The sequence below is a fragment of the Oryzias latipes genome, chromosome 7, assembly GCF_002234675.1.
Source record: "Oryzias latipes chromosome 7, ASM223467v1".
Taxonomy (NCBI): Eukaryota; Metazoa; Chordata; class Actinopteri; order Beloniformes; family Adrianichthyidae; genus Oryzias; species Oryzias latipes.
The window spans coordinates 26220004-26247971 of record NC_019865.2 but is presented as its reverse complement, the minus strand read 5'-3'; the positions used below and the strand labels follow the sequence as shown (position 1 = coordinate 26247971).

Genomic DNA, 27968 nt, shown 5'->3' with positions numbered 1-27968 from the left:
ATCCAGCCTCTTGCTGCTGGAGTCCTGCATGCCCCAAACCTGAAAGATGGATGGGGGCCACTTGGAGGCCCCCAACCCAGCCTGTACCCCCCCCCCCCCAATCCCCTCAATACAACCAGAAGATTGAAGTTCTGCTTAAGAACAAACTGATTCAGACAGTTGGCATAATCTCAATCTTTAATCATATACCTGAGCCAAATGTAATATTTGCATGAAAAAAAAAACTCAACAGAAAGAAAACAACCCATTTTCAGTCTCATCACATGCAGATCAAATGTTGACGTCTCTGTTTTCCAGACATTTTGATGGTCAAAACTGGAGACATTAAACAGCATGGAAAAACATTTATCACAAAGACTCCAGGACCCGATCGTCTAAACATTTCATTCATTTCAGAGTCAATAAAAAAAAATAGAACAAAAATATCAGATATTACAGCATCCAGAAGAAATAAAAAAGATCCAGCACATGGATTTTGGCTTCCCCAGCATTTTCAAATGAGAGCGTCTGTTTCCTTCAGCGTGCGGCGATGAAACGGGTCGTGTTCAGATCCGCTCTGCTGTCTGGACTTCAGACTTTCAGCTGCTGGATCAGCAAAAGCCGTTAAATGATCTGAGCATGTGCAGTAAACGTGCTGCAAGCAGCATGACGGCTGCAGAAGAGCAGTGATACAGTTGACGTGGGGGGGGGGGGTAGTATTTACAAGCAGGATTGTATCTCATACCACTGAAAAATAAGAAAGTCTCCTCTTCCTCGTTTTTCACAATTAACCCTTGTGCTATCTTAGATGACCCCACCCTTACATTGACGTGTTCTCCCTACCATGACAAAGGTGGATAAAGGTGGAAAGATTTCATGTAATCCATGGACACCAGTGAAGATCACAAATCATTGAAGAAAAAAGGTTCAGAGCACTGTCTAGTGGGTCTAGATGACCCAACTCCCAACATTAAAGTGCCTAGGATAGCACAAGGGTTAAAAGATGAAGGAAACGTGAGGAGCTTAACCATTTTCATGAAGGTGCAACAGTTAATCGAGGCTTTCTTAAAGTGCAGACGGTGATAATTTAGCTTCCAGCACACAAAAACCAATAATTTCTTCATTTATCTTCATTTCCAAAGAGCTCCACCGTCTCCCCATCTTTACTGATGGGTTGGGGTTTCCATTGGACCCTGACACTGTATGAGTTTATAACATTTAGTTGATTTCAGTACATTCAGGGTTTGAAATGTGCAATAGCTACTTAAAATACATTTTTCTACAACTTTTTTCCAATATTTAAATCATTACAGATGTACCTGAAATAAAAATAAAATCATAACTTTTTTGCCTTTAAATATTTTTTTTAACGAAAAGTTCGGAAAACTCTTGAGTTTTAAACTTGTTCTACATCTGATTCTGTCGCCATGACAACATCTGAACCACTAATGCAGATTGATTTGGGAGGCAGACGTTGCTATGACGATGACAGTTTAACTCCTCATTGATTCTTGCAATAAGGTCGACTCTCTGCCCCGCTGTTTGCCGTCCGCAGACGCCGCTCAGACAAACGATTAAAGCGTCGGTGGGAACACAACACAAACAACAAAACACACACACACGCACACAAACACGCACACACACACACACACACACACAAACACGCACACACACGGGACAGCAGCAGCTGACACCGCTGTCTTCATTCAATCATCTAGCAGTCAGGTGTGCGTCACAGACGGCATCAAACAGATCGATGTGCTCTGCCTCACTAATAAATACATTTTCCCAGTCAAACTCAGAACAATCATCATTCATCCCGACCCCTCAGCATCAGCTGCATCTGTGAGCTCATGCAACCTGACTTTTTTGGTTCTTTGAGCCAAGCATCGGCTTCCATGATGACTCAGCACACCAACAGCCTGGACTCTATTATGCCACCATAACCTGAGACGTTTGGTGATGTGATGATGTCTGAACCGCTCTTCACGATGATTTGACCTCTAGATTTCTATTGTATCCTGAATCCGTTATGCTGATTAAAAAAGGAAGGCTATCCCTTAAAAATAAACTTTAGGGGCAAAAAAAAAAAAAAGTCTAAATGTCAGAGTTTTGTTTTGCATCAACTTTAGCTTCCACGTGTCCTGGAATACAGATCCTACCTCTCCGCTGAGACAGGGCACTGCTCCAGCTGTTTTCTAGGACAGAATGTTAGGGCCACCATGAAAGAAAAAATATTTTATGTATAAAATTGTAAAATTATGAGGAAAAGAAAAGGAATAAGCCACGCTTTTTGTAAATAAAGGTGGTGGTGTAAGCCTCCATCCACATCACGTCCTGAATAAAATTCCCTCAATGCAACCATTTCTGGCCAATTTTCAGTCTATCACAGGAATCCAGGACTGATGATGCCTTTGGATCTTTGCAGCGATACAGCCGACGGTAGAAACGCGTGGGTCAAGGATCTTCATCGGCCGTCTCAACGTGTCTCGGGAAAATGCAAAGCCGGCAAAATCCAACCATTTCTTCCTCCCTGAAAGACGCCCGGATCTGTGGGACATTTTTCCTCTGCAGAGGCCCAATTTCCAGCTAAATCTTTTCAATGTTACAATAATGCAATTTTAATTCACTAAAAGACTTTGTATTTGCTTATTTGTGAAACCAATACTAACATAACCGCTTATAATGCACTCCACGTCTCTCACACTGAAACACAATAGCGGTTTTATTTTGGTGTTGTTGCTATTCTTCTTAGAAAACAGCCTTTTGCTTCATACATGTTTGAATCTTGTAAGTTTTTCTGTTATAACTTACGTACTTCTCACTATAAATGACTTTTCTCATAATTTTACAACTTTATTTTCAGAAATTGTTTACTTTTACTCTTAATTTCTGACTTTATTCTTATACATTTTGGATTTTTTTGTCAAGAATTTTTTATTATTGTAAATAGTCGACTGTTTTCAAACAGTTTTACGACTTAATTATTTTTTTCTCATGATTTTACCACTTTGATGTCATAAATTATTAACTTTATTCTCATACAATCATTTCTGTGTCTCTTCCCATGGTGGCCCTAATACTACGTCGTAGTTTTCCTTTAGAAACATTCCACATTTAGCAAATTGCAGTTTTACCATTAGTGAAGCAGCTGCAGTTCTCTGCTCACCCAGGCGAGGGCGCCCTCCCCCAAGGAGAGGATAAGTAAATGAGGTTTAGGACTACAGCGGAGCGGAGAGGCAGCATAGAAAAAGGGAAAAAGGGATGTGGAGGGGGCTTCGATTCCCAGAAACATAAACTTCCAGCGAGCTCTGACTCGGCACAAGGGCTGGCCGTGCTCTGCTTTGCTTGGGGTTGTGACAAATGAAATAAAGTAAGTGTGCCAGACCGCATGAAAGGGATTTCACTGCTCAGATTGCTCCAGAGTCATGGTGCATAGAGGCTGAGGCTACATGAGGGGATACTGGCTGGACAGATTGCATAGAGTTCACCACTGGATGCTTCTCAGGAGGTTCTGGTTCGGTATTCTGCAGCAGCGCTTTTCTGTAAAATTGACAGGTTTCGTGAGTGACATCCCATGCAATGAGGAGGACGATGACGGCGGCATGCATGTGTGCTACTGAGGAGAGGGGGCTGCTGTTGGCAGCATGCTAGGCTAAACACTCTACAGTGCAGCCAGCTGCTTGTAGGTCCAGTGCGGCTCTCGGGGCTCATCCGCTCAGAGGATGCAAATCCACTTTGACCTTCTCACCCCTGCTCAGCATCCCGACAGTCGGAAAGAGGCCCCCACGTGGAACTACCATGTCTTTTCGGCCAATGAGCTTCCCGTTTCTGGTGAAAAACACCTGCGAGAACACAAAGATGCAACAGTGGTTTCACTTTTTATACTTAAACGAGTTCCATAGGGGAAAAAAAACACCATCAATGAAAACATCACTTTAAGACCACATGTCAACGGGAGTTGACAAATTATCATCACAACAGGTGATACTGTGGAGTCTGTCCTCTAAAGGGGAAAAAAAGTCAATGTTTACAGAACATGTCTCCACTAAATCAGTGACTAATCAAACATCATCCAGCTGTTCTCAAAGGAACATCAAGAGCCTTTTCAAAGTTAAGACCAACGGCTTCTTTCCAAGTCTGAGAGCAAACAGGGACACACTAAAACAACAAGTGAAGTAGTGTCTGTGATGAATGGGCCTGAGTCACATATCAAACATTTACTGTACCACCCACTCCAAAAAGGCAGGTTTAACCTTTTTCACCGCACGGGGGGGGGGGGGGGGGGGGGGGGGGGGGGGCATATTTCATAGGAGAAACGACAGCCTGGCATTGGCGGCACACGGCGATCCCCAGCTCCTCTGTCACGTTCAGAGGACATGCTTAATAAACACGGCGAAATCTGTGGATCCCAGCTCAAACTGGTAAGTGCCCTCCGCCCTGAGACCCCCTCAGCCTCTGCGCTTGCACAACGGAGCGAGCGTGCCCAGAAGCAACAAGCTGAGGCTAAAACGAAAACAGCAAAACTGAAGTCAAACACAAGCCGAGTTAAGAGGATTTGACTTTGCAGGCGACAAGCAGCTCTGCTTTCAGATGCAACCCATTCTGATGCCCCTCATAAAAGTTCCTCACATCTGGAGGAGTCGGGAAGCAATAGATAGCAGTGCCAGGAAGGAAACAGGCTAAAGGTTTGTAGGAAGGATGCTTCTAAGATCACTTTGGATTGTGAAACCACTGCCAGTGATCCACAGGAGGCTGGAAGCCATGGGAAAACTCAACGGAAATAAAAAACCTGAGAAAAAGATGTACAATAATATGGATGAAAGCACATTTCTATGAATTTACAGACCTGTAAAACAGCATTGATTTTTGTGCGGCTTCTTAGGGGTTAGTCACAAGTGCCCTTATGAGTGGATATGGACTGTTTGAAGACAAAAAAAAAGGGTAAACGGGGCTCACAGGTAACCCGCAAGAACTATCAAGGTTGTAGTCCGCTTCGTGATCCCAAAGAGGCCAAATGTGCTGTACTTTTTTTTTCTATGGGCATGCTGTGGGCGACAGGTTGTAGCGAATACTTAAACAACATGTAAGGGTAAAGAAAGGCTAGGCGAGACGCAGGTACGGCGTCTGGATTTTCCTTTCTTCTACCCCCATCAAACTCTGCGAACTGTGCAAGGAATGTGTTAGTGCTGTTCGTGAGATAAAGTGTGCGCTCTTTGCACGCAGTCTGACTGTTAGAAATTGAGAAATTAAGCTAACTGTAAAGCCATAGCCACATGCCCCCGTACGGGGGCATGTGGCTATGGCTTTACAGTTAGCTTTCTATACAACCGTAGTAGGCGCACTGAATGTGCACAGCTGGGTTTGAAACAAGACTTACCGTCACCGTCCGGCTTTCCCGGTCCCCATCCTCTTCCTCCTCTTCCTCATCGTTGAGGTGCAGAACGTTCTGGACGGCCGCTGCATTTGGGCGAATCTCCTGCCGCTCGCAGTCATCTGCATCGCCTGTGGCGAAACGCATTTCGGTTGACAGACAGTTCTCAGGTGAACTCCTCTACGTTACACATCGCTCAACGTTGAACTATCACTTCAGGTTTTGTTAACCTATTAATAATCATAGGTGACACGGAATTCTGTTGAGGATACTGTTTAAAGCCTCACCTTCTCCATCCAGGGTGTAGCCTCGTGGGAACATGATGCCGCAGCCCATGATGTCCCCTCTGAAACAGCGAGGACCAAAAGCATCTCCAGCCCCTCTTCCTTGAAAGATCTTCCCATCATCTACCACACAAAAAAACAAAACCATTGGATTCTTCTGGAAACTCTGAAATAAGAAAACTATTTGGGTTTGGTGACCCATGGAGGCAAAAAAATCCACCTGAAGTTTTTAGGCCGGTTATTAAGGAACAAAAACCACAACGTAAAGCATAAATCTATAGACACTCTGTCATTCTGGATTGTTGACCACAGAATCATGAGGAAGACCGAGGGCTTGATAGTGTTTCATAAGACGAGCAGTGGGATCCTCAACATGGAGGGGAATTCCCCAAAGATCTTTGCTAGAGCAGCAGGTAGTTGACAGAGTGCAGTATCCAAGCACAATAATGGAAAGCTGTCTGGAAGGAAAAACGTAGAAAAAGGTGAATGAGTGGCGGAAATGACTGCATCATTCAGTGGGTTTTCAAACATTTGACCCTGCTGGAGCTAGAACTCCAACAATCCGCACACAAATGAGAGCAGGACATAAACTCTGACAGTGGAACTTTTGGGGTTGAGGCAATTTTGAACCAGAGACAACATCGGAAGCATCTCACCTGAACTAAAAACAAAAAGAATGGGCCTTTTGTTCAGTGATACAAAGTCCTCCTTTCAGATGAAAATCAATTATACGTGTATTAAAGCAACTAAGCTCTGAGTTTGGAATTACAGTGGCCCCGTAGGAAGTTTCTCCCGTCTTTTTTAGGGGGGGCCACATCATTTGCTAGTGTTGGTCTAAAGTCAGTGCATCCGTTTAAGAGCCCATTTTGACAGTATAATGGGGGGGTGCTTATTTGGTTCTCCAGCAGAGTTCTGCACATACCTACACTGCCAAAAATACAATTTTCTGGTTTAAAGATCATGCGATTGACCATGTTCAACAGCACACCAGAGATAAAGACTGCTATCAGAGCACTGAAGTGTCTACAAAAAACCTCAAATTTCCTGCTGTCATGTGTTTTTGTTGATGACAGATAACAGTTTCCCAATTACTACCAATCTACAATGCTACGTTTGGTATGTGGAGTCCCTTAAGGTTCCATTCTTTGTCCACAGAAGCTTCCTCTAAAAGAGTAAAGAAGCTTTGAGACACTTTGATGTTTATCGGTCAGATCACCAAAAACCTCTTTACACTTGTGTTGAGTGTTTTAAGAAATGTTACTAACGTAGAGCAATAAATCAGTAATCATGTTTTTGTCTAGCAAGAATGTTTATTTTTAATAGGTTTTATTCCTTCTAACTGTAGTTTAGATTTCTAAGTCCATGATACCCATGAAATCCATTGCGTGTGAAATAAAAGTACAAGTTGTAAAGTACGGTAAATGTGGGAGAATGCTTCTCATCACCATCCCTTCATAGTGTTCTTGTTTGGGACGCATACATTTGGATGTGCAGTACAACGGTCGGCTAGAAGACTTGCTGACATTCCATGTCAGATGATGTGTAGGCGAAAGCAGGACTTGTAAAAACACTTGTCTTCGTAAAAGATAAAGAAAGAGGAAAAACAACACCCAAGAAAAGTCATCAACATTAAAGGGGGGGGGGGGGGGGGAATTGCACAAGTAGCCTGCAGACGAGTGCTTCTCAAGCACAGCAGCGTGTCTACTGCATGTAAATATTTATGGAGTTGTCATGGGATTCATCCTCGGCTCAGGATACTGTTCAAACAGACTATCGGAGCACCGGGACACAGACAGAGACACTGTATCATTACAGCTCCCATGCGGGCCCTTGTAACAACACCACACACAAGGAAAACAGCGATGCCCCACCAGCACAGGCCATCCCGGCTAAAAATAGGAGAGCAGGGACTGCAGCTGGAAGTGAGCTCTGGTTTTAGCCCAGAGTTGTCCGGAGTGGTACGGACAAATGGTTAAGGGGATGTCCACCACCAGAACGTAGAATGAATTAAACACCCAATTCAAGCATTGCTTGGTGGCTGCTCGGGGATAACTTGGATGATATGCAGTATCTGAATGTCAGGTCTAAAAACAGGATGAGCGTGTCGTAATGTAAGGAAGCATGCTCTGGAATTGCACATCAGTTGGGACCACAAAGTGGGCCAGGCTGGAGCCGATCGGATCTCAAGTAGGTGTAAATGTAGCATGTACTGCGGTATCACAGCGAAGTAAACAAGACCTGAGCCAAAACCAGCATTCCTTCAACCCTGAGCTTTCAGAGCCGTCGGGTTGAGATCTTTGGCCCACATTTCTCAACTTCAACTGACTGATCTGCTCTCTAGAAGAAATAATTAATACACATTGTGAAAGCATCTCCTATGTAGTTTAACCCAAACTTGTTGCTGAGGACATTCTTGATTGTTTTTGATGTCTGGATTTTGCTACGTTATGAGCTTCTACCTGCAGCTTGGTAGATCTGGGTTCCTTCTGTTCTTGGTTTAAAGCCCCCTTTTGCATGGCTGCTCTATGTCAGGATTTGTATTTAGCAGATTGGAAAAAGTGCGGAAAGTGATAAAAATAACAAATCTAGAACAGGAACACTGAGCTGTTACTTGTAAAAGAAGTAATGCTTCTGTAAACACACTAAATGAATTCTGGGCTTGGTTCTGGATCCACGGGATGGAACTTCCAAAGAGAACCTAGATAAGAACTGAAATCAGTGAAGAGAGGAAACAGAATTCAGACACTTGAGTGTTTGTCTGCATGGCCACACTACAGTTAGAAAGAAGTCAAAACATTAGGAAAAGATCCAAATTATTCCTCCTGAGATACATATTCACTATTTCAACTACATATTCTACATGTAAAATTAAAACAAACAATGCAGAAAGAACATTTGAGTTTTGATTTAATCCCATTTTATGCTGCATGATTCAAAACGGTGTTAACACTAATCAACAATCTTAAACGCCTCTTTGATGACTCAAACATGAGAAAATTTCATACAGCAAGCGTTTGATTGCTTTCACTCACCCTTACTTCCCTGCCCTCACTTTTGCGTATGGTCTACAGGTGGAAATTAATATTTGATATAACATGGCACAATACATTTGTTCATGTTTCATGTAGTCCATGTTCTTTTGTCCCTTCTTTTAAATAAATAAACTCTTAAACTGACCCATGAAAACCTGGACTAAGTTATCTATTTCCACTTCAGGATTAAACAGTTGAATGAATATATATTTGTTTGAGGTTTAAGTCCACATATGTCTATTAATCTAAGTGTATGAACAGAATCAGGTGTGTGGACAATTTATACATACTTTCTGAATGTTATCTTTGCTAACACTTATGCTCCTTTTAAAATAAAATAAAACAAAATTAATTATTATTTTTGGAAAAGAGTGACACAAGTACAAGAAGGTAAAAGCTCATAAAACCATTTTATGATTGATGGGATTTAATTTACTCTTACTTTAAGTGTGAGTTTTTCTCTAGTCTTAGTGACTTAGAAGACTAAAATAAGAATTCTAGGTTAGACCGTTTTTATAACCCTATTGGCAGATTTCTTTTCCATATTTGAAGAAAATCTACCAATGAAGTAGGAATGTTTGATGCATTTCTAAGGGTTCTGTTTTTGCAGTGCAATAATCAGGCTTTTCCTTTAAAAATGACTGAATTAAAAATGGAAATCCATAAAACTCCATTACTGGAAAATATATTGTTCCTGTAACCCTTGTGCTATCCTAGGCACTTTAACATTGGGAGTTGGGTCATCTAGACCAGCGTTTTTCAACCTTTTCTGAGCCACGGCACACTTTAACCTTAAAAAAAATCCCGCGGCACACCAGCATCCAAAAATTAAAAAAAAAAGGAGAAACTCATAGTCTGTATTGATCTACAGCCCCTCCCTCCACAATCTCACGTGCATTTTTGAGATAATTGTTACAGAAAAAGCTGGAAACTGCAGCTGTTTTTTTCTAAAAGATGCAATAAAAGTTAAGTTAGAAGATTTAAAAACAGTTTGATGTGTGTTCGTTGGTTTCAAGACGTTTAACAACAGATCTCCTTGTGCCCTGTCACTCTCACAACCCAATGCATCATGGGAGATGTAGTGCATAAAACGGCCGGAGATCGGTTTTCGGAGCTTCAGTGTTTTATTCACTTGTTCCACGGTCTGATACCGGATTCTGTGCAAAGCTACACCGCTAAAGACGAGCTTTAGCTGGTATTTTTGTTAGAACTGAGCGACTTTACGAGCTAAATCGGGACAACGAAGTGAAGACTTTAACCACTTCTGATTGGTCAGACCGATGACATGTGATTAAGCCCCTCAAGAATGATTGGTGGAGACAGTCAAAGGGACGGGACTTTTCCCAAATACAGCCGAAGGTGCAGCTGAATTGCGTCATTCTTATTAAAATGTCTTTAATAAAATAAAATAAACGCAAAGAAAAAGTATTTTACGATCTTTTATATTCCTAACTCCTCAGTGTTTTATCAGGGCCTGTTTGGATGAACACAGAGCTGAATCCTGGAGATGGGAAATGTTTTTAGATCAGTTAATGAGGGCAATTTCCCACGGCACACTTGACCATCTCCCACGGCACACTAGTGTGCCGCGGCACACTGGTTGAAAAACACTGATCTAGACCCACTAGACAGTGCTCTGAGCCTTTTTTCTTCAATGATATCTGATCTTCACTGGTATCCATGGATTACATGAAATCTTTCCACCTTTATCCACCTTTGTCATGGTAAGAATAACACGTCAATGTAAGGGTGGGGTCATCTAAGATAGCACAAGGGTTAATATAACACCTTGTGACTCCACATCTGTTTTTGCAGAGCCTGAAATTTGATGAAACCATATCGCTGACATGCAGCAGAAAGGTTAAGCTTAGTCCCGTTATCTGAACGGGGTGATGGGGGTAGGGGAACCATCAACTGCGGGTGTTATGCGAGTCCTTTCTATGAGGGGTTTGGAGGGGGTCTAGGGGCTTTCTATATGACATCTCCTTGCATGGATTTATGGTTAGTTCTCCCTGATAGAGCGCCTACAGCCTAAACATGCAGGATGAAACCAGAAGCAGAGCTGGAAAAATGTTCTACTTAAGCCGTGTAACAGTGATTCGTTCAAATGTTAACCAATAGGAAGAAAAAAATCCGTGATTAACTAGAAAAGTTGCATTATCTGTGATAATGCTAGTGGGAATGTTTCTTCCTAAATGTGGTAGCTAAAGATGCTGAAGCAATTGACTGTAATTGCTGAAAGGATTGGCTGAAAATGCTAAAAGATATTTGCTTAATGCTAAAGTTGCTTAAGGGCTTCATATTCTTGGAATTACCCAGAAAAGTTGAGGGGGACCTCAAACCTCAATAGATGACAAATGACTTATTTACGTTCACAAACAGCACATCAACGCTTCAGTTTTAAAGGAAGAGCAGTCACGTTTCAGTCCAGGCTTAAGAGGACGTGAGGATGTGTCCTTGCAACATTATGAACCCTTACTTAGTCCAGTGGGTTCAGCTGTACATCTTCCTCACTGTGTGTGTTTGTCTTACATTAGTGGATGAGCAGATATGAAGCACTTAGAACGGAGAAGGGAGGCGTGAAAATCTGGACCTTTTACTTCTACCCTGATGCTTTTACTTTGAATTTCTTGGGTATTCTACTTCACTCTTACTTCACCCTTGCCCGTAGACAAAAATGTGAATAAACATTTTCACTCTACGAGGTTACAAAGTGGTCTATTGCTTTGATAATTCGTACAGATTCCCTTACAGGTTCGTCCTTTATTCGCCTGCAGGCAGGACGTATCCACCAAGCTGTAACTAAGGCTGAAAGAAAAAGACGGCTGAAGATATAAAAAGATATATAAATAAAAAGCAGACTCGGATATACGCTACCGGACAACAGCTTTGATTTGATCCCAAGCATCATCTCTCTTCTGCACAGTGGAAGAAGCCTTACATCATTTCAATCCCTAACAAATAGGATTAATGGAAGTTCTTCTCAGATATGAACATTTCTGTGGAGTCCAGTACCTAGCAGCCAAAGCAAGTAGAGGCACAGAACAGGCCCTCTGGGTAAGCCTTTGAATGACTAGGCGCCATTTGCATCTGAGCAGCCAGGCATCATCCACAGACTTTGGCAGGATGCTCAGCATCAACTGTTATTAATAATAATGCATCCAAAGCAGAAATGGAATCTGCAAAGGGATAAAGGGGATTTAAAACTAAAAACACGAGTGGAATGCGCAGATTGAACAACAGAATGTTTTTAGCAGCTGTTGTGGAGGTCATAGTCGACATAAAATGACTAAATTCATATTTAAAAAATCCAAAGGAATCAAACACATGAGTGTTGCAGTCTGGTGAGTAAGAGCTAAGGGACGATGAACAATGAGATGCACAAATGTAAAACTGGTGAGGGTTTGCTACCTCAGATAAGAACTGTTATGACAAGACTTTGATACGAGATAATCAGATAAAAAAAGTAGGAATCTAAAGTAGCTCGTGTACGGTAGATATAACCTCTACTGACGGTCGCCCATCAACACAGAATAACTGGTTTCTAAAGGCCATGTTTTACAGCCACTACATGCATTTAATGTCTAAATACATACGTAATATTCAGAATTCATTAGTGTTTATTGTGTTTGTCATCAGTCGATGTGAGCCGATGTCCAACGAGGGTTTCAGCCAACGGGTTTTTACGTGAATTCAGTTTAGAGCTGTTCAAAATTTTTGGTTGGTTAGGAATTATGCAGTTCATGCGTATTTTACGTAGTTAATACGCAATTATTACATAAATCTTACACAATTGTGCATGATTTTTGCAAGATGCAAATTTGTGGATTTCCGTGACCATTTAACGTATGTCCACATATCACTAACGGAGTTTTCACGCATGTACCACTGATGTATAACTTTAATTTTTACCATGGTCCGGGTGAATACTCGATTCTGATTGGCTGCTGGGTGTACAATAAAAAGTTATATACCACAGGATAGCCGCACAGTGAAAAAAAAAGAAGTTCCGGTCACATAGCTTAAATGTTTTGTATCACTGCGCCGGCTTCTTTGAAGCAACCTTTTGCTTCATCATTTGGACAAAAACAAGCGGTAAGAGGGGAACTTTCTCTCTGAACTGATGCTTTATTCAACCCATCGGAAAGATCAGCATATATGTATCGCTTTTATATCGCCGAATCTTGACTGCAGCGGTGGTGCGGCACGGCGTAACAAATAGTCCGCTTTTTGTGAGAAAAGTGATCCAAACTGGAAAAAAAAACAAGAATTAAGGACTAAAAACTGGTTACTATTTATTTCTTTTATAAGTGACCATGGTATAAGCGGGTCAATGGCATTATGCATTATCACTTTTTAACGCACTTCATGTCGGACAGTTCAGGCTTCCACGGCGTGCGTTAAAAAGTGATAATGCATACTTCGTCGGCCATTAACCCTTACTTGCTGCATACGGCGCACATATCACATTAAAATTACGTAATTGATGCACAAATCACTAATGAATTGCGTATAAACAGCGCAATATTCATGCACGGTTCATGTTCTACGTCAATTCACGTGTTCTTTATGTGTTGGTACTTCTTTTGTAGTTTTAATGTGGTTCATTTATGATAAATTTGTGAAAATTTCACGTAAACACAACTTTTCTCATTGTGTCCACGTACATTCACTCATGACCAATTTACATCAATGCAATATCCGCAAAATGTATGTAGTGGCTGTGTGACATGGCCATAAGCAAAGATGGTAAATGATTCTGGCATCTGCATTATTAGGCAGGGAGAGCTTCCAGAACATCTCATTCACAACCTGCTCTGTGGTACTGTGAAGATGAAATCCACTGACAGAATCTTCTTGTTCTACCTTCCTTTTTATTGGTCACCAAGAATGCTAAAGATCAGTACTACATCTCACCTATATTTGAGACCTCAGATAAGTGTCCATAGGACTTTTATTTTCCTTTCATTTCTTTATTACAAACAAAAATGGATTGTTTCTTTGGAGAAAACAGCATTCATGGTTTATTATATTAACATAAATGAATATCCATTGCTTATTGCGGGGGATAGACGAAATTCGCAAAGTAGGATTATAGAACTTTAAGGCAGTAAAACTCCTCACAACACTTGTCTATACTTTTCTTAGACTGACATAAGCATTTTAACACCTTTGTATCTCTTGTTTAAATTCTTAAAGTTAAACCTTCATAATAAAAATACGTCCAGCATTATAGAATGAGAAGAATGAAAACTATTATTGACAAGTAACAGTACACGGTTTAAAAAAAAGCATGCAAGGTTGTGCTGAAGTCAGTAAAACAACAAAAACCAAGAAAGGTGAACCACGATATGGCGAGGGAATGCTGTAATACACTACAGTAGTTCAGCACTGGATGTGCTATGTTTAGAGCATTGAACCTAGAATATTTATGCAATACTTCACTTTTAAAAGCTTGTTTTTCACTGTCTTCTAAAAAACATTGTTTCTGTATTGCAAATGATTAAAAACTGCGCTATTAAGGTCTAATATTACCCGGGTTATTTTCCACAATATTCACCTGTCTCTATGGCTGGGTTTAAACATGTTTTACCAACTTCAATTACTCTTTATGAGAGAGAAAAAAAGAAAAATTGTATATTAGATTACATTTTGAACTGACAGTAAATATATACCAGTCCTGATTTCCTTCACACTTTTTTTTTCTTCGTGGTTAGAAATGTTTTCCCCACAATACTGAACATTCAGTTATTGCCACTGTGACATTTCCTAAAAGATAGTTTAAAATAGATTTGACTTTTGTATTTATTTAAGAGAGTGCAAGAGTCGTGACTCCCAGTCTGAGCATACTTTCAAAAGAGAAATGAGGTCATAAGACAAGCCTCACCTGCATGATAGGCGATGGAACCTGGGCTCCACCCTGGGTGTCTGTTCTTGGGATAGTCCTGAAAAACACGCAGCAGGAACATAGATTACCATCAAGGAATTTGCTTACTGAACACAGAAACTTAAACAAAAATGTGTTGACTCATTTTGTTTTGGAAGCACGTTCACGGACTAACACCACCCTGTGTGGAAAAACCTAGATAAAAATCAGTACTTTAATCCGAGCAACACATCCAGTTAACAAACCATCAGAGTGAGAACAAACGACAAAGTTTGACAGCTTTTCAGTGTGGTATTTTCATCTGAGCGTTGATTCCATCTTTGACATTTGATAAGAAAAAGTTCCTGTGTTTTTAATACTAAAAACACATTTCAACATACAGAAATAGTTTAAATATCAAGATTTATTGTTTATTTAGAACTTGTTTATTTTTGGTAATAACCTGGATGCTTGCTTAGTTTTACAGTCACATGAAAGCACTAAACTTCCTTTTCCAACATAACTAGTAGAATCAAAGTTTATTGTAATTTCCATGTCTTCTGCAAACTAATGAGTTGATTCTTGCCTCTTAATGCTCCCGGCAGACACGTGCATCACCTATCCTGCATGTTAAGGCTTTAAACGCACTAACGCACTTACAGTCTCTGAATTAAAGTTTGTGGTCAATCTGTAAAGCCTTTTTTTAAGATGTTCGTAGACAGCTGAGAGCGAAATGCTCATGATTCTCTATGACACAACCAGACAGTTTCGCTTGAAAAGATTTTCATTTTGAAGTGTGGACACAAGGGGCAGGGTTAGCGGAATGATGTGGAAAAGGGTCACTCCTTACAAGCAGCATTACATTAAATTAATTAAGCATGAAAAACGCTGTCAATCAGCTCTGAGGTACAAAGAGGAAAACTGAGGCTTCAAAGTTTCCATTGCAGTTGAAGTAGCAGTTGCACTCATTCAGCCAATTTAATGAGTTAACGAGCATGAAGAATCCGTTCCATCTTTCCATTTGTTTTGGATACATGCTGCGTCTCCCAGAGATGATGGCGTGTTTTCCTCCAACAGCCTGCATGTATGGCATTGTATTCGTTTCTCTAGGTTATACTGTGCCAACAGAAACCAGCATGATGTGACTCAAAGATAATTGTCAGTAATTTGGATTTGTTTTCTAACCTGCACCTCGATTACATTCGAGAAACACTTCTGAATGACAAAAGGGATGAGCAGGTGGGCGATGTCAATGCCATCTTCTGTCACCTGTCAATGGGCTTTGAAATGCTCACTTCTTCATTGAATCCATTGATTCTGAGGCACTGGAGCGGACTGGCGGCCCATCCAGGGTGTATCTATTGACTGTATATGCGAACTGGACTGAGTGACCCAAGAGGCCAAATCCTTAAGACTTCTATTGAGAAATAAACAGTTATGAGTCATTCTATTTGTCAGAATAAACATTCTTGCACCTATTTTTTAACATATTCTTACTGATCTTAATATTTTTTAACATTATTTTTTCTGTAGAGCAATTTATTTAAGGTATAAACTGACCAACCAGATGCCAAATTAAAAGTATGTGGTCTCCCGTTAAAAGTTTAAAAGTTTGAATGACATATTCTACAGTGCCGACTTTCAAGTGGTAGGGGTGTGACTGTAGACTTCCAACACACTCCTGATTAGAGAGAGTGGTGGTCATATAAAAACGATGCTCGCACCGAGATGGCCCAATCGCTGCTTACTGACATTGTCTCACTCCACCATGGCAGCGTCCATATTGCAAAAAAAAAAAAAAAAAACAGCGACTGTATTGACTGTACAGTAAATGGTTATACCCCACCCTTACCAAACAGTTGCTGGGATAGGCACCAGCAACGCAGTGATTCTGAAAGACTCTGATAAACAAACACAAATTGAACCCCAAAGGAGCTTCAGGTTTTGAACAAATTCAAGAAAACTGAGTCCCACCTGGACAAAATGAAAAAAAAAGGTAGAAGGATTTAGAGAGGGTATTACTGAAAAGCAAAAAAGAGAAAACTTTGCTGTTTACATTCATGAAGATGAGAAGCCCATTGGAGCAACACTGTTGAGGCCTTGGCCAAGACAAAGAGCAACATTAGAGGCCACGACATGAGAGAAATTTCAGCAATGCTGTCGGACAACCCCACAGGGAATCTGGCAGCAGGAAATAGAGACGCGCAGAGGAAAACTGAGAGGACAGAGTGAGACATCAGCAAAATCAGAAAGACAAGGAGGAATGCAGCTCTTGCTCCAAGGCTGAAACCCCTTGATCCACCAAGTCTGCTCTTCTCCCCGCTCCACTAAACCACAAGCCGGAGGATTCCTCTGGCTGGCTGCCGTGGGGGCCACAGCACTTTAAATGTTTACCCCTTGATTGATGAGGTCTAGACACCGATAACGAGTGATCTGGAAGAACTTTTCGAAATTGCAAAGTAAACAAGAAGAGGACTTACTCAATGTAAACCACAGATTTGTGCCTGATAAATAGATCAGGCATTAAATGGCTGCTTTTACAACAGTTTTCCGGGCAATTGTTACATCCATCAGCTTTAATGTAACTCTGGAAGTTTTCTTCATCCATCACAAAAACCCAAGTGGTCATCCGAGGGGAAAAAAGTAGCAATTATAAACTAACCCCCAAAAAGAACAAACATCTGTTCACTGCAGACTGTTGCTAGTTTGAAATGTCCAATTAGACTGGGAATAACATGGACAGCTCACAAATTTGTTGATATTTTCCTACTTTTAATGTTTCAGCAGAAAATCTCTTATTAATGGCTGCAATCCCATATTGGTAGATGCACATTTTGTAGCTTAGTCTAAGAAAAATCTACATGTATGTATGAACAATAGCCATTAATATTAAATTAAGAGGTAAATATTACAGAAAAGTGAAAAACAATTAAGAAAAATTGCATTTTTTTAGCAGTCCACGTCCATTTTTAGGTTCAATTACAAACACAGGAATACTAATGGATTATCCTTACTACAGTGTGTGGAAATGGAACACAGATGGGATGTATACGCCAGGTTGAAACCCATCCCAAAGTGTACTATTTTGGTTTTTTTCCTTTTTATTTTATAATTCGGGGTTCTTTGTGTTGTCTTGACTTCCTTCTGTGTATTGTACACCCTAAACACACCTGCTTTTCAAAGTGTGGAAACATTGTCCTCTGATCTGACTGCTAAACAAAGTTGGTGAAGATTGATTGCTTCATTTCAAGTTATTTAAAAAATATAAGGAAAAGCAAAATGATACAAAATTGCCACGTTGCCTGGAGTGTACCTCTGGCAACATGGCTGGAAAAAAAAAAGAAAAGTGAATGTTTTTTGGGTCTATCTTTAAGTCGATCTTTTTGACAATCTAAAATGAACAATCAAACTGTAATTCTGTAGAGGTTTGAGCTGTAATAAAATAAAAACAGTCTCATAAAAAAAACATACACTTAGTGACCAAATGCAGTGCAGCAATAAAAACTGCTGGTCTGCTTGTTCATACACCTTCCAATAACCATTAGAAAAAAAAAAGCCACTGGTATAAATGTTAAATTAGCATTAAGGGAGGTCTGCAACAACTAACACAATGTGTTTTTTTACCTCATCAATAAAAATGTGCCAACAGATGTGTAGCACGGATGCATACTTTTATAACACTCATCCCAACATACATTAAATAAATCACTTTTAAAAAGAACCCAATGCATCCCAGTGGGAATGTCAGAAGTGGAGAACAGGATAAATAAAAAAGATGCTTAAATTTGGTGCAAAAACAAAAGGACCTTATCAAAATCATAGTCAATAGACTTGAAAATAGTCAAACAATATATTAGTTTCCTTTTTTTTTTAAATTAAAACTCATTATAATGTCTTTAATATAGACTGGTATTAGAAAGACTTGCTTGGTTTTCTGAAACAAGGCACAGTTTTCCTCAGCAGTTTGAAGTCCGGTTATAAGTTGTATGTGTAAACTAGCTAATTACAGAAATACTGAAAAAAAATGAATGCATCACAGCTTTATGCATAGAGCATCTATTTATGGTAAAGAGGTTATAAGAAGTGAAATAAAAGATAAACTTGGCAAAGATTTTTGTTCAAAGATCTTCATAGGCACAAAGATTGCAAAGCTTTGAAACAGAACCATCTTGGAGATCTTAAAAGAATACAGACCTCCATAAACAACAGGATAAAACCACTCAGACTAAACGTACAAAACAGATTTCCATGTTTGTAAAATATCTACAATACATAGAATAATAACAATAATCAATTTTACTTGAAATTACATTTTCAAAAAAACTCAGAACACTGTGCAGAAAAGCAAAAACCAATAAAAACAAAAAAAAAAATACATTAAAAGCACAATAAATAAATAAGTATCCGCTGACAGGAGAATGAACAGTGAAATCAAAGAAAAAAAAGTGACTTTAAACAGGTGAGTTTTGAGTTTGGATTTGAAGGTTGGGAGAGAGTCGATGTTACGGAGGTCAGGAGGAAGATAATTCCAGAGTTTAGGAAAGCTAGGTTCCCCACGGTAACATGCCGAGCGGGGGGGACGGTCAGCTGAACAGAAGTAGAGGACCGGAGAGAGAAGGGGGGGGGGGTTGATATGTCGGAAAGATAAGGAGAGGAACAGAAAAAAAAAAAAAGAATTCTTTATCGTCACCAAACAGCAACATGTCAAAATTAAAGGCGGCCATCATGTTACAAGCAAAGTGTTTTAAAAAGGAGACACTTTATTTTTATTTTCTTACTTTTGCTTATTCTTTAATGGATCCAGGATGGATCCAAGGAAATATGGTGTTGTAAATATCTCAGACCAGCCTGCAAATGCTTGATGATTATCTTTCAAGAAGCATAAATTACCTTCATCAAGATATCATGGAGCTGAACCAATTCTTCGAAGAATAAAGACGCTAAGGGAACATGAAGAGGACCACAACCCAGAGGTGCTTGTTTTAACAGATGTCCATTTCACTCACTGAAAGTATACAAAAGGCTCTTGATGTGTCAGAAACATTTCTTAATGTCTGATACCTCCTTTAGAATGATCTGTACTGTTGATAAGATTGTTGGGAAAATGTCTTACAGCAACAAGGCACTTAAAGACACAAAGACATGAACCTGAGCATGGAGCAACGGAGCGGCTCCAGAGGCAACATGAACTCAAGAACAAGCTCGAGACCAGCGGCTTAACAAGACTTACAGATGGGAGAGAGCTTTTGCCAAGATTTGTCAAAGCTTGGAAAAGTCTTCAAGAGTTTTTCAGTTAAAAGGCAGACTCTTGGCTCCACTTTAGATATGGAACACAAGAAGGTCCAAGGTATTCTTCCAGGTTATTTTGTGGCTCATTTAAACCCCGTGGAGGGAGATCGCACAGACATCCTGGAATGAGATTTTTTTTTTAACTTACATCCTTGTGAGATTTTGTTTTTCCAAACTAATTTAAAGAATGTTTAAATATCCTTATAGGAAATACACCTGCTTTAAAAAAAGGACTACAGAAAAATGACAAAATCCAATTAAAGTTTTATTGGTGCCACTCATTGCCACTCCTTTTTTTAATGCAAGTCTTTGTCTCACTTAAGATCTAGAAGTTCAGTACATTTGTTGTCCTCGGAACAATCTAAGCTAATGTACCTCATGATCATTTAAGTTCTGTTACAACAGCCTTGTGTTTGTGGGCTCCAAGTTACTATCTTTATTGTGCAGACATGAGAGCTGAGCTTTGCTGTTGTCACAGAGGAAACAGAGAATAACAAACACACCTACTGACATAGTTACTGTCAAACCTTTAAGGTTCACATGCCTTTAATGACTAGAGACAGAAGACAAGATGATTAAGCCTCCAAGGAAAGACAAGGGTGGCAGCTTTGCAAATGAAAGAGTTTTGTCAAAAAACTGTCAAAGTTGCTTGTTTCTGACATCTTCAAGCAGAGCTTTGGTTGAAGGATAAAGGATCAGGTTTGTAAAAGTTTCATGGCAAACCTGGCAACATGACAAGCTGGGTTCTTACTAAAGTACAGTATATTGTTTATTAAATGCCCAAATAAAAGTGAATTTTCTCTAATATTCAACAGTATTTTTCCTGTTTCCCATCAGAAATTACCCAAAATTGCTTTGACAGCGAGAATGCCTCATAAGATTGGAGCTTATCAGGTGTACTTAAGTGTGTTTTTTAAGTTTATTTTGGCTCTTTCACACCTTAAAGTCCTATTCCTATCATCTTTTGATCTATTGTAAAACTGTTACCAGTGGTCTTTTAATGATGATTATGCCATTTTTAGGCCAAATCAAAAAACCTGTCATTATGTAGGACAAAGTTTCTGCAGAGCAACAGTAGTTGATTAGAAAGCTTAAGCTTAATTTTAATGTTCTCCATCATCAGAAAAATGCCACAAGACCATGCTAAACACACCCAAAACACTTTATTTTTTTATCAGGTGGGTCTTCAACTTAAATGTTGCATTACAGTTTAAATCTAAAAAAGACACAAACCTAGTGTTGTAGGTCCAGAGCTTTCCTGGAGTATGTTATCAAAAGACACGTGGAGCCGGAGTCACTCTATCCACCGAGACTAATAGCCAGAAAATGTGACACATTTTCTGTTGCGGTGTGCGTCATTCAGTGAAAGGAACACTTGAAATGGCGCTTGGTTGTTGAGCCGCGTTAAATAAGACACCTCTAAATAAACAAGTGTGGACTAACGTGGACAGCCCCCAGCTGGGGGTCTCGAGGTGGTTCACACTGAAGCCAGCAGCACTTGTAGCCAACAGACCCTATCAAGCTATAAGGTTTCTGATGAACTGGCACATTTGTTTCAAGCTAAACCGCAACTCAATGGGAAGATTTTACTCATTTAGACAGACATGCGATTCTTTGAGTGCATCAAATGTGAGGACAAACATTTTCGCACTTCTGTTGCCAACAGAACAACATAAGTCCTCTCAAAATGGTGATTTGTCAATGCAATACGATATATAGTAAAGAGTTCCTCAATTTGAAAATCTTCTGCCCTAAAGGTATGGATTAAAGACCCACTTCAATGAAAATTGTGTTTTTTTTTTGTTGTTTTTAACATGATCTTGTAGCATTTTTCTCATTGTGGACGAAATGCATGAGGAAAAATAAGATTTATAAGATAGTTTCTGAATATTACCTAATTCAGGTCATGGTTGATCAGAAGCAGGCGAAAATTTGTAATTACACTGACCAAAAATACAAACGCAACACTTCTTATTGCTCCCATTTTTTATGGTACGAACTCAAAGATGTGAAACATTTTCCACATACACAAAATAACCAGTTCTCTGAAATATTGTTCACAAATCTGTCTAAATCTGTGATAGTGAGCACTTCTCCTTTGCCAAGACAATCCATCCCACCTCACAGCTGTGCCATATCAAGATGCTGATTAGACAGCATGATTATTGCACAGGTGTGCCTTAGACTGACCACAAGAAAAGGCCACTCTGAAATCTTCAGTTGTATCACACAGCACAATGCCACAGATGTCGCAAGTTTTGAGGGAGCGTGCAATTGGCATGCTGATAGCAGGAATGTCCACCAGAGCTGTTGCTAGGGAATTGAATGTCCATTTCTCCACCATAAGCCGTCTCCAAAGGCGTTTCAGAGAATTTGGCAGCACATCCAACCGGCCTCACAACCGCGGACCACATGTAACCACACCAGCCCAAGACCTCCACATCCAGCATGTCCACCTCCAAGATCATCAGAGACCAGCCACTCGGAAAGCGGTTTGCATAACCACAGAATTTCTGCAAAAACTGTCAGAAACCGTCTCAGGGAAGCTCATCTGCATGCTCGTCATCCTCATCGAGGTGTCGACCTCACTCCAGTTCGTTGTCGTAACCGACTTGAGTGGGCAAATGCTCACATGCGATGGCGTCTGGCACGTTGGAGAGGTGTTCTCTTCACGGATGAATCCTGGTTTACACTGTTCAGGGCAGATGGCAGACAGCGTGTGTGGCGTCGTGTGGGTGAGCGGTTTTCTGATGTCAGTGTTGTGGATCGAGTAGCCCATGGTGGTGGTGGGGTTATGGAATGGGCAGGCATCTGTTATGGGCGAAGAACACAGGTGCATTTCATTGATGGCATTTTGAATGCACAGAGATACCGTGACGAGATCCTGGGGCCCATTGTTGTGCCGTACATCCAACAACATCACCTCATGTTGCAGCATGATAATGCATGGCTCCATGTTGCAAGGATCTGTACACAATTCTTGGAAGCTGAAAACATCCCAGTTCTTGCATGGCCAGCATACTCACCGGACATGTCACCCATTGAGCATGTTTGGGATGCTCTGGATCGGCGTATACGACAGCGTGTTCCAGTTCCTGCAAATATCCGGCAACTTCCCACAGCCATTGAAGAAGAGCGGACCAACATTCCACAGGCCACAATAGACAACCTGATCAACTCTATGCGAAGGAGATGTGTCGCACTTCATGAGGCAAATGGTGGTCACACCAGATACTGACTGGTTGTCTGAGTCCCCTGACCCCCTCAATAAAACAAAACTGAAGATTTCAGAGTGGCCATTTCTTGTGGCCAGTCTAAGGCACACCTGTGCAATAATCATGCTGTCTAATCAGCATCTTGATATGGCACACCTGTGAGGTGGGATGGAATGTCTTGGCAAAGGAGAAGTGCTCACTATCACAGATTTAGACAATTTGTGAACAATATTTTAGAGAACTGGTTATTTTGTGTATGTGGAAAATGTTTCACATCTTTGAGTTAATACCATAAAAAATGGAAGCAATAACAAAAGCGTTGCGTTTATATTTTTGGTCAGTGTAAAAAAAGCTTTTAGTTGTTACATACAAACTACAAACAATAGGCCACAAGCTCCCTGCTCTGCTCCATTCTGAAGCATCCACTTGTAGCCAAATGGATCCATGTACATCTTTGTTTTTTTGGGGCGGCCGTGGTGCAGGTAGGGCGGTCGACCCATGATCATAAGATTGCAGGTTCGATTCCCGCCTTGCACGCCCATGAGTCGAAATGTCCTTGGGCAAGACACTGAACCCCACCTTGCCTCTGGTGGTAGGCGGGCGCCTGTGTTTGGCAGCGGAGCCACCACCAGTGTGTGAATGTGTGAGTGAATGTCTGTGTGACTGGGTGAATGGGTCTGTGACTGTAAAGCGCTTTGTCCTTGTAGGAAGAAAGGCGCTATATAAGTATACGCCATTTACATCTTTGTTTTACTCGTCTAAAGGCTACAGACTGTACGTCTGGATTGCTTCATGACTGCTCACCATTTTCGTTGGACCGCTAATGTTAGATTGGGGTTGTGAGGGGCTGTAAGCTAGTGGGAGATAGTGTAAACAAAGGGTTGATGGGAAAAGAGTCCCGACCACAACTCAGTAAATTTGAACTACTACTGCTCTGCAGAAACTAAAAACAGCATAATCATAATTAAAAGAGAACTGGGAACGGTTTTACAGTAGATCATAAGATGACTGGAGTGGCACATTTTAAGATTTTGTGTTTCTATAAAATTTAAAAATATATTTTATATCAAATAGTAGATTTTTAGACAACAGGTAATCCCCCTAATGCATAAACATGGCATCCTGCGAGTGCAGCTGTAGCCAAGAAAACCATAAATATTACATTTTATCAAATTATTATTGAAAATGATCTGAATGTATAGAAAGCCATTATTTTTGTCACTTGGCCTTAGTGAAACGCATCAAAACCAAAGCTTTGACAGGTAAAGGTCTGGGGTACAATTCTCATGTTTAATTTGATGTTGCATGATGGGATCATGAGTGTTGAAGGACTCTTAAAGAAAAGAAAAAAGGTTGGAGTGTGTCTAGGTTCATTCCATTATATTGCGGGTTTATATAATTGTGCTGGAGCTGTTGGATTGTAAGTCAAATACCACAAAAAGAGCTAAAAAAAAATATGACACACAGTTTCTACTATATCTGCAACAAGAGAACCAGAGTGTTTTTCTTTGGATAAAGGGATTTTCCTTTACTAAAAACAAACTGGTTTGCTTTATCTAGGATGGCTTTTATTCTGCTTGACATAAACCGATGTTTTTTTTTTTTTTACTTGAAAGAACCAAAAAGTAAATGCTTTCCACTGGAAAAGGACTGCAGTCACTGTTTTGTTTCAGCTTGCAGTAAATTAAGTCAGCTGAAGACCTTTTAAGACGACAAGAGACAGACTCAGACCTTAAATGGCTCTATATCTGGAAAACAACAAAAAAGTAACAACTCTCTTTTGTCAATACACTGGTTTAGATGGTATTTCTTCATAGAAATAAATGCAGACACTGCATTAAATTGATGAAAAAGAGCCAAAGAAACAAAGAAGAGTTGTAAAATAGTTTTTTTAATGATTTTAAATTTGAACTGAAAGTAAGTAAAGATGTTAAGATCCGCGTACTCACACCTACCAGCAGTCATGTTTCAGCTGTTAGATTTTAGCTGTTACAAATGGGTTGACATTCAACTTAAATATGGCCGTCATACATGCAAAGTTCTTGCATGGTTATTAAAGATTAAAAGGTCAGTAAGTAGTAAAATCCAACAGAGTCTAACACAGGGGTCTGCAACCTGAGGCTCTGGAGCCAGATGCAGCTTTCATCCCTCCATTATGGTTTGTTGGCTTTAAAAAAAATCCACTCAATTTAACTAATTTGTAGTTATGGTTCTTTCTTTTAGTTAGTTCTGTAATTCATGTTCAAATTTGAACGTGTCAGATAACAGAGCAAAATCACGATGAAATGTTTAATTTACTATCCATCACAATAGAAAATTCTATGTTTGACTTGGCTTTTTATTTGCATTTTCAATTCTCGAAATCTGCTGCAGCAGAGGGATCTGATCTGATACCTGATGTATTTTATTTTCAGAAGAACTTGTATGTGCTGCTGACAGAAGTAAAAGAGGTTACATTTTTTATTGGTAGAAAAATAAAAACCCTGTTATAACTCTATTGCAAATATTCAAAAGCTACAGTTTATAAGTGAATGACTTACAGACCACAAACACAAAGTGACTTAGTCACCCTCTCTCTGGATTTGGTCAATTACCGTATAAAGTGGAACTGATGGCTCTATAGGCGTTAAAGGTTGCAGACCCCTGATCTAAAATGTGACATTATTGAGGCACCCTATTTTGTGAACTTAACTTGTTTCAGTCCATTTATAAGTGTTCATTTTTAGGTAAATAATCTTAGTTTTTTTTATGGATAGACGGAACTTTTCTATTTTCAATTGAACAGATGATTCTCTTGGTCACAATGCTTTCATTGTTCTTCTTGGAATTCTGTCGATGAATGTTCTCATCCATGAAGTTGAGTCATGGCATCTGGACTCGGCCACTTTGATGAGAGGTAAAACGTTCCAAGAAAGAAGACTTTAAGGCAGAATTCTTGGAATTCTGTTACCACCCCAACAGAATTCTTCCAACTAGCTAGAACTGAGCTGCCCAACCACGGCTCTCGGATTCTGCTACCCTGTTCATTTTCAAGCTAATCACTTAGATCAGATGTCTTTGCTCAATCAGAGCCCGGATTCAGCCGAACCAACTATTCAGCAGCAAGTAAGACGGGTGGCAGATTTCAAGGATCAGAATCTTTTTCCATCTACTGCAAAAAAAAAAACAAAAAAACGAAAAACTGGAAGTTAGTTTCTTTACTGCTAAATAATGGCTTTGTTTAATGTTACAAAACAATTTAAGTCTGCAGGCATTGCAACAACAGAAAAGCCTGATTGATCTTCCAACCTTTTTTTCAAAGCCATGCTTCCAGCAAGTCTGAAATGCAGCATTGCTGACAAATAAAACAACTGGCAGCTTGGATTTTACATAAAAAGCAGTAATGGGGGGAAAAAAAAATACAACTTCAATAATAACAATTTTGTATTTGAAACAGAGCAGTGTATAATTATCCCTGGCCGTTATTTTTTTATACCAATGCCCTTTTATTTATGCATTTATGCTCTAAAAACAGGATTCAAGTAAACACTCAGTAGTGAAAAAAAAAAAATAAAGAAATCTATTTTGTATTTTTTCTTTGCTACAGCCATTTAAAAATGCTGTTAAATTTAATGGGTTGTAAAAGGGTTGTGTAAAACAACAGACCTGCTGTTATATAGATTGACACATGGTTACGATGCCTGTTTAAATACATATAATGAAAAGAAATACAATCTGTTTAAACAGTAAACATCAAGTCTGTGAAGATTGTCAGTCATCCAGGGGATGTTATCGCAGGTTTCTGTTTTTCAGGGCAGCTGGACTTTAAAAGGTTGGTATAGAAGATGCTTCGCTGCTTATCAGAGTAGCTTGTTTAGTTCACTACAGTAAGTTAGTGTCAAGGGCATTGTGGGCCAAAGGTCTGACATATCAGATCTGTGTTATCAAAGCGGCCTGCATTTCCACACTGAGAGCAAACATGTCTGGAAAAGTATGGATGGGAAGGTGCGGGCAGGGAGGAAAGTCTTCTGGAAGGAGATACCCATCACCAACTGCAGCTATCACACTCCCTTATCAAAAAGCTGTCTAAAAATATCACTTAAGCCAGGTATTAGAACAGAATTTATGGTGCTTTGAGAATACTACAAGTGCATGTTTACACGGAGGTAAAAGTAGCCTGCTTGTTTTTACGTGCCAGACTTATAGGGGTTAGGAGGAGACTTAATGCTGGTCTGTTTGCTTAACCTTGTGCTACTGAGCTGACATGAAAACATCAAAACAACTACCTGAAATTAGCCAATGAACAGTGAGGGTGAACAGCAGCCTCTCTGTACATGTTTGCAAAGATGTGTGCATACCTTCACAGACACAGAGGACAAAAATACAATTTCTGTTAACAGGAGAGCAAACACAAAGCACCCAAGTATCATTTGTCTTATTTTTGAACATACTTTCATACTTTTCAAGTGTTAAAAGTACTTGGTACCTGCAACTATAATAGCTTATTCTTAATCATTTTTGATTTTCTGTGTTTTACTGTGTTTTATTGTGTTTAACTGTGTTTTATCATCTTTTATTGTGAAGCACTTTGTGATTTTTTGATAGGTGCTACACAAATAAAGTTTATTATTATATTATTAAGTTTATTACCTGCTAGAAATGTGAGTTCAACTTTCAAATGCCTCCAACTGACCCACTCTAAACATCTTTTGATCTATTTTCAAAGTATTCCCAGTAGTCTTTTTATTTTGATTATGCCAAGTCAACTTTGAGTTGTCATGGAGTAAGCCCCCGCCTCTTCCCGTCATCCATCTGTTTAAAAATGTTTACAAACCCGTGTGTCGTTTTCTAGGACATAGTCTCTGCAGAGCTGCAGTACCTCGGAGTTGTGGGTGGGAATGTTTGCACGGGAGTAACACTCTGCTGGCATCTCATGATATTTTGTATACA

At 39.9% G+C, this 27968-nt stretch overlaps 1 protein-coding gene across 3 annotated transcripts in view; it reads right to left on the bottom strand.

The window, feature by feature from the left end:
* Positions 1-1112: 1112 nt before the first annotated feature.
* The window catches only part of LOC101156411 (SPRY domain-containing protein 3), a 56539-nt gene continuing 29683 nt past the window's right edge, over positions 1113-27968 (bottom strand). For all 3 annotated transcript variants that reach the window (XM_023956947.1, XM_023956949.1, XM_023956948.1), the window contains 4 exons: positions 14557-14614; positions 5641-5760; positions 5360-5484; positions 1113-3824 (listed from right to left, as the gene is read on the bottom strand). In XM_023956947.1, coding sequence (XP_023812715.1) covers positions 3690-3824; positions 5360-5484; positions 5641-5760; positions 14557-14614 — 438 coding nt within the window. In that variant the 3' untranslated portion in view covers positions 1113-3689. The remainder of the gene's footprint in view (positions 3825-5359; positions 5485-5640; positions 5761-14556; positions 14615-27968) is intronic.